Source organism: Kryptolebias marmoratus, linkage group LG5, assembly GCF_001649575.2.
Source record: "Kryptolebias marmoratus isolate JLee-2015 linkage group LG5, ASM164957v2, whole genome shotgun sequence".
Lineage (NCBI taxonomy): Eukaryota > Metazoa > Chordata > Actinopteri > Cyprinodontiformes > Rivulidae > Kryptolebias > Kryptolebias marmoratus.
In genome coordinates this window covers 7141435-7150624 of record NC_051434.1, presented here as the reverse complement: position 1 = coordinate 7150624, position 9190 = coordinate 7141435, and the positions used below count along the sequence as shown (strand labels likewise).

The 9190-nt window shown below is 39.6% G+C and overlaps 2 protein-coding genes across 2 annotated transcripts in view; both read right to left on the bottom strand.

The window, feature by feature from the left end:
* The window catches only part of rps27.1 (ribosomal protein S27), a 1787-nt gene extending 1357 nt beyond the window's left edge, over positions 1 to 430 (bottom strand). Inside the window, exon 1 of the mRNA XM_017426876.2 lies at positions 319 to 430. Coding sequence (XP_017282365.1) covers positions 319 to 324 — 6 coding nt within the window. The 5' untranslated portion in view covers positions 325 to 430. The remainder of the gene's footprint in view (positions 1 to 318) is intronic.
* A 491-nt stretch (positions 431 to 921) lies between these two features.
* Positions 922 to 8334, bottom strand: lrrc71 (leucine rich repeat containing 71). Its single transcript, XM_017422462.3, has 17 exons — positions 6486 to 8334; positions 6109 to 6147; positions 5878 to 6024; positions 5569 to 5676; positions 4639 to 4714; positions 4454 to 4528; positions 4245 to 4313; positions 3978 to 4137; positions 3805 to 3888; positions 3628 to 3702; positions 3429 to 3539; positions 3009 to 3066; positions 2851 to 2924; positions 2746 to 2772; positions 2551 to 2659; positions 2064 to 2158; positions 922 to 1507 (listed from the first exon to the last, which is right to left on the bottom strand). The coding sequence occupies exons 1-17, from the start codon at positions 6547 to 6549 to the stop codon at positions 1397 to 1399; spliced, it is 1482 nt and encodes a 493-aa protein (XP_017277951.1). The 5' UTR covers positions 6550 to 8334; the 3' UTR covers positions 922 to 1396.
* Between the last annotated feature and the right edge of the window lie 856 nt (positions 8335 to 9190).

Sequence of the window (9190 nt, the reverse complement as noted above, 5' to 3'; positions counted from 1 at the left end):
CCCCCCCCCCCCCCAACAGAACCCCCCAATGGAAGACGTGCCGCGAAGATCACGGCTCGGTTTTTTCTCAGTTTTTAGCTCCTTCGGGCTAAAACTGGCTCCATGTTTGCGGTGTGCGCGCGGCCATCTTGTGTCACAACGCGCTCGGAATTTAGCTAAATTATTTCAATAAAAACGCGACTTTGATCCAACGAAACCGTCTGAAAGTGACACCAGTGAAAGCGCTGATTCCTCCCGAGAACACCGAGCCCGGAACCAGCCCCGCAGCCCTCGGTTAAACGATACAAATGATCATTTCTGCCGCCTGTAGATACTCACTGGCATGTTGGCGAGGAAATAGCCGCTGCCGAAAAGGAGGCATCACCGGAAGCGAAGGGTTCATATTGGTGGTTGAGCGGAGCTTAAACCGGACGTGACGACACGCCCTCCGCATCATCGAGGCCATCTTGGTGAGGTCAAACCTCCCGCTCGTTTATTGTTTTAGAATCAGCTTAATTTTGTCATTTATAAAAACAAAGATAAAAAAAAACCAAAGTCGTTTTTGACATGTTTAATACAAACTGTTTTCTCTCTTAGACCTAATAGTTGCTGCGTCTAATCTATATATTATTTTTTTTAAATTACCGTTTTACCCAAATTAGACTGTTCAAAGATGTTTTTCACCATTTTAAGCTTTATTTACTTCTGTTATCAGTGTAAACAACTATGGTAAACAACGGGTCTACATTCATACTAGGACATAGAAGAGACAGAAAACAGCATTCACTGTTGCAGAATCATAGTTTGTTGTAAATAAAATGTTTCAATTACATTTATTATAAGCTAAAAGTCCTGGAATGCTTCTGTAAATAAATATTTGCTTAAAAAGCATATTATTGAATGACAATCTTTTTAAAACCCAAACACAGAACTGCATCCAGCCTCTTGTTTATTTCCATTTTATTTATTTTCCATTACCTCTACAGAGAGAAACTCATGAGTTTGTTTGTTTTTTCAGCTGTCTTCAGCATTAAAGACGTAAATGTGTAAAATCAGGACTGACTCAAGCATGTTCAGCCTAATTAAAGTTACTCCTGTGCTCATTATGGTTCACTGCAGTCAAGCAAAAACAAATCCCAAAAGTCCAACAGAGTTTTAAGGTTTTAATTGTTTCAGGCAAATAAACAAATGTTCTTTAAAAGCCTCATCTTTTGTGTTTTTCTGCAGAGTTCTCTAAAGCTATATATATTACAGGTTAAATATTTCAACCTGACACAAAATCTGTGTACATTAGGGCTAAAACTAATAGCTATATCATTTATTAATTCCTTGTGTCATAAAGTATAAACATTTAAAAAAGGAGGCAGTTTATTTTGCAGTTTTTTGAGTCACGTGGAAGTAGTCTGTGTGTTTAGCGTCATGCCCCCCGTCCCTCCTCTTCCATCGTCTCAGAGCTGATTTTGACGAGACCATCAGTGAGATCCTTTATCTTCATGTAGCAGCTACTCTCTGCTGGGAAGAGGTTCCTCTGTGAGAAAATATCAGAAATAAAACAAATACAGTCATATACATGTGGTAATACCACTGATGTTAATATAAATCTATGGTAAAACACTGTAGGTGAAAACAAATCTAGACATTAAGTTGTAAACTGCAGCAGGACCAAAGCAAAACAAAAAAAGTGATATTTTAAATAAATATGGTACCAAGAGCAGGAGGAATGTTGACTATAAACGTTAATTAAACAAACAATTCTAATGCAGCAAAATTAATTCAGTTAGTTTCTTTAAAAAGGGACAATATAGATTTATCTGCAGTTAAATTGAGTTTAAATATTAAGGTACCAGATTTGTTTTCACTTTATCTGTTGCTGTTAAATATCCAGGTTGCAGTTAGCAGTTTAACAAGTGAGGGTCACCAAATGATTTAATTATTCATGAAGAAGAAGACCAAGAACAAAACACAACTCCTGTTGAGTGTTGCTGTGTTTTCTGAATGTTTATTCAGTTTTTGGCCTGTCATTGTTTTTTTTTCTGGTCCCTCTTGCTTCCTGTAGATAAGTCCAAACTCAAACACAGAGTTACCTGCAGGCAGAGGCGCAGCAAACATCTCTCCTCGTCCTCCTGCGTCTCCAGCGCAGCCAGGAACAGAGGAAGCGACCTCTCTGTAATTCTGTTTCCTACACAAACAAACACAACTTTAATGCTGTCAGAGCGTTTTAGGTTTTCATTCCTTTCTGCATTTATAAAGAAGCCGCTAACGACTGAGCGAGTTGCACAAAACAAATTAACAAATGAGGATTTAATTACTGAGTTCAACCTGTAAAAACTAAACCCTGATTTTAAAATAATTTCTAAATAATTTTCTTTATATAAATGACAATAAAAGAAAAGTCATATTGAGCCATTTTTAGACAGAATAAATACTAAAATGAAATAATTTTGGCAGAGACCCATTTCCACAGAAATTAAAGCAGAGTTCGTGTCTACAGGAAGTCAACAGGAGTGTAAAATCTTTCTGTAGTCAAATATTATTCATTTTTATTTTTTTGGATCCAGCACAGCTCCTCACCTGCCAGGTTTAGTGAGGCGAGTGTTGTGTTTCCAGGCAGAAAAAGCTGCCCGTCCTTGTGATGCACCAACTGCTCCAGCAGGGGGTTTACTGCCTCCACCAACTCCGCCTGCAGGATCAGAAGGAGACAGCGTCTTCAGCCCACGGTCATCATTAAGAATCTGTCCACTCCTTAAAATACTGCATCTTTCAAACCTCGTTCAGCGAAGTACTTGATTTATCCTGCAAAACAAAAACAAAGAAGGACTAAATTGTTTGCCACGCAACCGATTCACAAGCTTGGAGAGGCGCTTTGAGTACCTCTTGTGTGGATGATTGTCGATCTTTACCCCCTGATTTTCCACCTTTACCTAGAGTTGGTTTCACATCAGAAGCTGGGAGAGTGTTAAAAAAGATGGCAGTGAGAAAACTAAAAAAAGCTGCAAGACGACAATATGGAAAACGTAACTAACAGTTACCTTTCTTCTGGGGTTTTTCTTTGATTTCAGGCGTTTTCACATCTTTTCTGGAAGTTTCCTGCAATTTCACAGTAATTTCACTGTAATCTGAAACTGGTCGTGAAGTAAAGGTTCATAAAATAGTATTTTTATGAACTGTTTTTAGGTTTTTGACACTGAAGTCATTTCAGGACTGCAGCAACCCACTTTAGTCCTCCATTCCCACTTGAATTAGCAGTTAGACTGTCAGTCTGATGAGAATAAAACTTAATTTGTCCAAAACGAGAACATTCAGAAAGCTACTACGTGTAGGATAACACTTTTTCATCAAGTTTCCACAGAACCCTACTTTAAAAGATCTGAACGATCCTTTGAGGCTTTCGTGGAGCGCACGATTAAAATATTTTAGTTTTGCTTCGTCTTACGGTGTTCACACGTTACCTTTTTTTTGGATATGCCTTTGTTGTCTCCTTTGCTGACACTCAGCGACATGTTTTGTGTTGAGCCTAGCTGGCTAGTTGATAATTGCTCTGAATCGGCCCTAAAAGAAAGCTGCAGAAAACAGAGCGGCGGCACCTTTGAACATGTTGTGTAAAGGCTCAAACCGTGGCAGTTTGGTTACAAACACTTTCACCCTTACGGCGTTCGCTCTTTGCAGGAGCAGCTTTCGTCTTTCCACGACTTCCTCGTGATTCAGAGGAAACTCCCCAAGTACCTGAGAGTGGAAACAGCGAGCGGCGGTGGGTAAATCGTGCAATACGTAATGCAATAAGTGGAATATAATTTGTCAGTTAAAGTCTTTGATGTAAGCAGATACCTCAGCCAGAAGAGCAGCTCCTGAGTCTCCAATCTGATTGTTGGCCAGTGAGAGAAAGAGCAGAGTCCGATTCAGCCGCAGGCCCTGACAAGCAAAACAGCAGGAGGACAACACCTCAGCAGGTATGATGGGAACACGCGGGGGGAAAATATATAATCAGCTCTGGGTCATACCCGTGCAAAATGTGCAGCACCCGCATCACCGACGGAGTTGAACGTCAGGTTGAGTGACAAGAGGGTCTTGTTAGCAGTTGTGGAGGTGGAGAGAGCCGAACCAATCAAACGAGCACCTTCGGCTCCAATCCGATTGTTTCGCAAGGATAGGTGGGTGAGACTTGGACAAAGAAACATGACATGAATTGGGCATGTCTGTGCCTCTGTATGCAAAAAAAAGGGGGTGGGGTGGGGGTTATTAGTGCATGATCTGAGTGTGTGACTCACACACTGCCTTCAGAGAGAAGAAGGTGGAAGCTCTGCTCTAGAAGATGGTTCCCCTCCAGTGTCACAGCTCTGGTGGATTAATAACTTGTGTTTTAGATAAAAATTTAAACTCTTTCTTGCTTGAACTCAAATGTTCTTCCCCGCTCTCCAACCCCAGATGTGACAGACTAAACCTGACTTCGAGTTTGAGTGCCACAGAATCGACTCACCTGAGGCTGGAGCACAGAGACGCTGTGTTTGTGAGGGAGATTACCATCTGATCTGTCAGTCCGGCCTGCCAAAACCTGCCACACAGTGGACAGAATTACACTAACAAACAAGAACCAAACAGCAGCAGCTGTAACCTGGTTTGCTGTAACAAGAGTGCACCTCTCTCCGACTGCTCATTACTCACTGAATGCTCAGTAGCTGGTTCATGGAGGGAAGCATCTTCTGCAGCACTCTGAAAAGCTGCTTGTTCACCTTCCATCCTGTAAAACCCACGACACGTTTCATTAAGTTTGCAGCATTATTTTAAAAGATGTTAAAGACTGAAAGGGGCAACGTGTTTGTTTCAGTAAAACATTATAACACAAAATAAATGTCATTATTTTAACAGAAATACTAAATGACATATCCGTTCAGCCAGTTTTACAAATATTGAGCTGAAATTTGGTGTGGCAGTAGCTGAGAGTCCCTCCCATCACGTACTCAGAGCGCTAACAGATCAAAACAAAAATATCTGATAAACCACTGGAAAGATTACAGGGTCTCCTCAGGGTTGAAGCCTTTTGGCTCAGGGCTAGGGTTAGGGTCACCTCAGGGTTGAAAGGGTTAGGCCCTTTTGGCTCAGGGCTAGGGTTAGGGTCTCCTTAGGGTTGAAGGGGTTAGGGCCTTTTGGCCCAGGGCTAGGGTTAGGGTCTCCTCAGGGTTGAAGGGGATAGGGCCTTTCGGCTCAGGGCTAGGGTTAGGGTCTCCTTAGGGTTGAAGGGGTTAGGGCCTTTTTGCCCAGGGATAGGTTTAGGGTCTCCTCTGGGTTGAAGGGGTTAGGGCCTTTTGGCTCGGGGCTAGCGTCATTAATTAGCATTAACCAACGTAAAAATGGCTACAGCTCAGTCAGTTTTACATATACTGAGCTGAAGTTGATGTAATAGAAGCTGAGAGTCATCCCTAACACAAATTCTGAGCACAAACACATCTCGCAAGATCACGAGAAATCGTCCATAATGTAATTTACAAAGTTTGAACCAAGTAGCTTCAGTGTAATGCCATCGTTTCTCAACATGGGATGATTTTAGTTTAAATCTCTGGCATGAAAAGGGAGCGGGCGATAAGCATTCCTTACCAGAAATCTTTACCCTTTTGGCACTAAGGGGGTCTTCGTTTTCCAGCTCAACGTTTATGCACGGCTTCGACCAGAGATGTGAAGCATTTATCTGTGACTGGTTGTCGTCTGGAGAGGAAATGATATGAATCGTTACTAATCAGGATTTTAAAGGCGCATCTGGGTCACAACAATTCTCTTTAAGAAGTTTAGATTTTTCCTCAGTTTAAAAACTGAACATAATTGATTGTAATTTGAACGTAAATGCTAAAATAGTTAATTTAGCAAAATGAAAACATTTATTTAATCCGACACGTCTCTCTAGCTCACCCGTGTCCTCTGCTTCAGTTTCAGCAGTTTCAGTTTCGGTGCAAAAGTCTGGTTGTTTGCTGCATATTTCTGGGATGCTCTTCATGTTCAGAAGGGCACAGAGGACAGGGAAGTCGATCTCCATATTTCCCGTGCACTGATATTCATCTGGAGAATGGAGTGGATATGGCACTGACCAAACAAACCACAAACATACGAGCAAACTGAAGGAAAACTGGGAATAATGTTTACCGAAAGTCTGTGCAGGGATTGCTTCATTTACTGTCAGTCCTGTGGAACGACAAAAAAAAGAGTTGGTCTAGTTTGTAAAATAAATAGCCTGTAGATGATAATGTAAATAAACTAAAATCTACATTTTTTTTAATAACTATATTTGCACTTTAAATTAGAAGTGATGCAATTTTCACGGAGTAATTCACTTTATGAACATTATGAACACAACACTCATTGTTTCATTGTTCCTGTGTTTAATATATAGTTGTTGTTTGTCGGGTAATTTTAATTTAAATAAAGTGACAGCTAATAGTTCCCAGCAGTCCCGTTAAAATGGATGCTAACTTGTTAACTTTTACTCCCGACTAAATGAATGAATAAATCATCTTGCTAACCTGAATTTTTAGAGGCTTCATCGTCTTGGTTTGCCTTCTCTTTAGCTTGTTTCTTTCTGGACATTGTCGTGTCTTCACACTGAACTTAAATTCATCAAACAGGGGGCAGAACTTAGCTAAAGCGCTACGTCGCTAATTAACGTCTCAACCCGGCGTCACGTGTTGCCATGGTAACTAGTTCTGCCTTTCGTCTCGGACTTTATCGCGATACTTTGCAAAGTCTCGTCTGCCTTAAATAAATAAATATATGCAGCTTTACGGTGAAACCAATAATCATTGAGTTTCGTTTATATAAATAAATGCAAAATAGTCTTAAAAACAAAGCGTTTTTTCAATATTAATATATAAGTCTTCTTTTTAAAAATAAAACTAAACCTTTGTTTTAATCTGTCCTTTAAATTACTGCTGATTTTGGCAGAATGAGAATTAAGGTAAAGAATATCTTTACCTTATGCTTCGGTCACCTAAAAAAGTAGTTAAAATATATTTCCTTTTGGTACTTTTCAATGCTCCTCACAGCTAATTCATACCTATTCAGCCTGCATTGCAAAAATACTTAATAAACAGTCATTATGTGTTCGCATCTGAGCAAAATGTACCATTTAATACAATATCTGGATTTTGTTTTTGTTGTTTTGCACTGTATTTATGTGTGGGGTTATAAGAGAAGACCAACATGTATATATTCACAATAATGTAGTGCTTTTTATTAAAAAACAAAGAAACAAAAACAAATATAAAACAAAAAGTAAAAACCAACAGCATTTTTTTTCCAGGACTTTAAGAATCATAATTACAAACTTTTAACGAGTGGAAGAAGGGTTGTTTTTTGTTTAGTTTTTGTTTTTTGGACAAACTGTACACATCACAAAATGTCCGCCAGTCCGCCATTTACAATGCTTGCATCTTATTTTGTGATTGTCTAAAAATAACTAAACGGGTCACACAAAAACACACAAATACAAGTACAAGCATCATACAATGACCGCTATCACAAAAACGGAACCGTTTCCTATTCGAAGGTAAAACAAAGCAATAATAATGCATGATATCGCGCTGACAGTTTTACTTTTGTTTCTGTCAGCGTTTCTAAAAATATCTCAACATTTTCATGTTGGCTTGTTTTTTTAGTGTTCAACACTTTGCAGCAAACGAAAACGAGGAGGACATTTCTCCTCATAAGTAATATTATTAACAAAAACTCTGTGACGAAAGGTGTCGCTGCTGAGTCGCCGCCGTCACATCCAAATGCCTTCCGCGTCCGTTCGACATTCTTCTTGCACATGCAGTTTACAGCTGAAATTAATTTATAGGCAACAAAAAAAAAACTCAGCTTAAATTCTACGTCATCAGGACAGTTATGGTGAGTTTTTCTGAACATTACAAAAATCATTTTCCTCAGAGCTTAAGTGTCTTCATTTTAGTAATACAAACGGAAGAAATTATAATATTATAATAATAATAATAATACATTTAGGGCTGAGTTCTGTACAGTACAATAATAAACAAAGTCCATTTTCAAGATATTGCTTTTGGAGACACTCTTCAATGTAAAGTGTGTATATTTACAGAACTTGGCACTGTACAGCTTCCCATTTTCTTCCCTCCTGGTGTCTCGTTCTCGTCGCTTCTGTCAGTTGTTTTATTTACTTTTTTCGCACCGGGACATTGCAGCCTGTCCCGTTTTAGCAGAGGCATTTAGGGGACAAAAGAAGAATCTCGTCAAATATCACAATTTCTTTCTTTTTTTTTTGTTTGTTTTTTTTAAACATTCTCCATGGCAACATAGTCTGAAGACAAAAAAAAAAAACGATCTTAAGTCATAACCCCCCCCCCTCGAAATATACAGTATATACTGCCCCGCCCTTCTCACAGAATATAAGAAAATATGACCATCACGATACATTTCATGTTAAGTATTGTTTTCCATAGTTTTCTTAAAACTGCTAATTGCCATCGAGCCCTTAAATTTTTTTTTTATTTGTTTTTTTAAAAAGGTATATTTTCACAAAAATCTGACAGGTATATACACACGCACGCACACGCACACGCACACTCGCACGCAAGGCAGTGGGAGACCACGGCTGTGTAAGGCGTTACTAAAGCCGGCAACCCCCCCCCCTCCTCGCCTGATTTAGTTAAGCTGGTGAATCACATTACTTCGAAAAAGAGGGGCGAAGCGGACTGCCTCACGGCTGAGTAGAAAATATTAACAGGACAATTTTGACGTAAGCGCAAACCGACCCCCTCCCTCCCCGGAACCAAACACACCACAGGTCTCTTTTGTTCCTAAATGAGTTACTACAGGAAAAAAAAAAATATTAATAGACTTTTAACTTGTTTTCTTTTTTTTTCCCAGACTGCAGCCAATACTGTGAGAGTGTTAGTGTGTTTCATTACAGATACATTACACGGAGCTTCACAATATCTATGGTACCAAAGTGCAGTTCGCCACCATTGTTCTCTCTTTCTAAAGCGCATCAGAGCACACCGCTCAGCCTTTCTCCTATGACGTTTGCCACCCCGACGTCCTGGCGCATAGCTTCTCTCATTCGTTATATTTTTTGTTTTTTGTCATTGCAGCTAGACCCCACTAAGGAGAACAATTGTTCAGCGTTTACATCCCTGCTGAAACTAAACAATAAGCCATCCCTATTCAGTACCATTTGTTTCAATTCTGATGCTTGCTAGTAAAATACATCTAC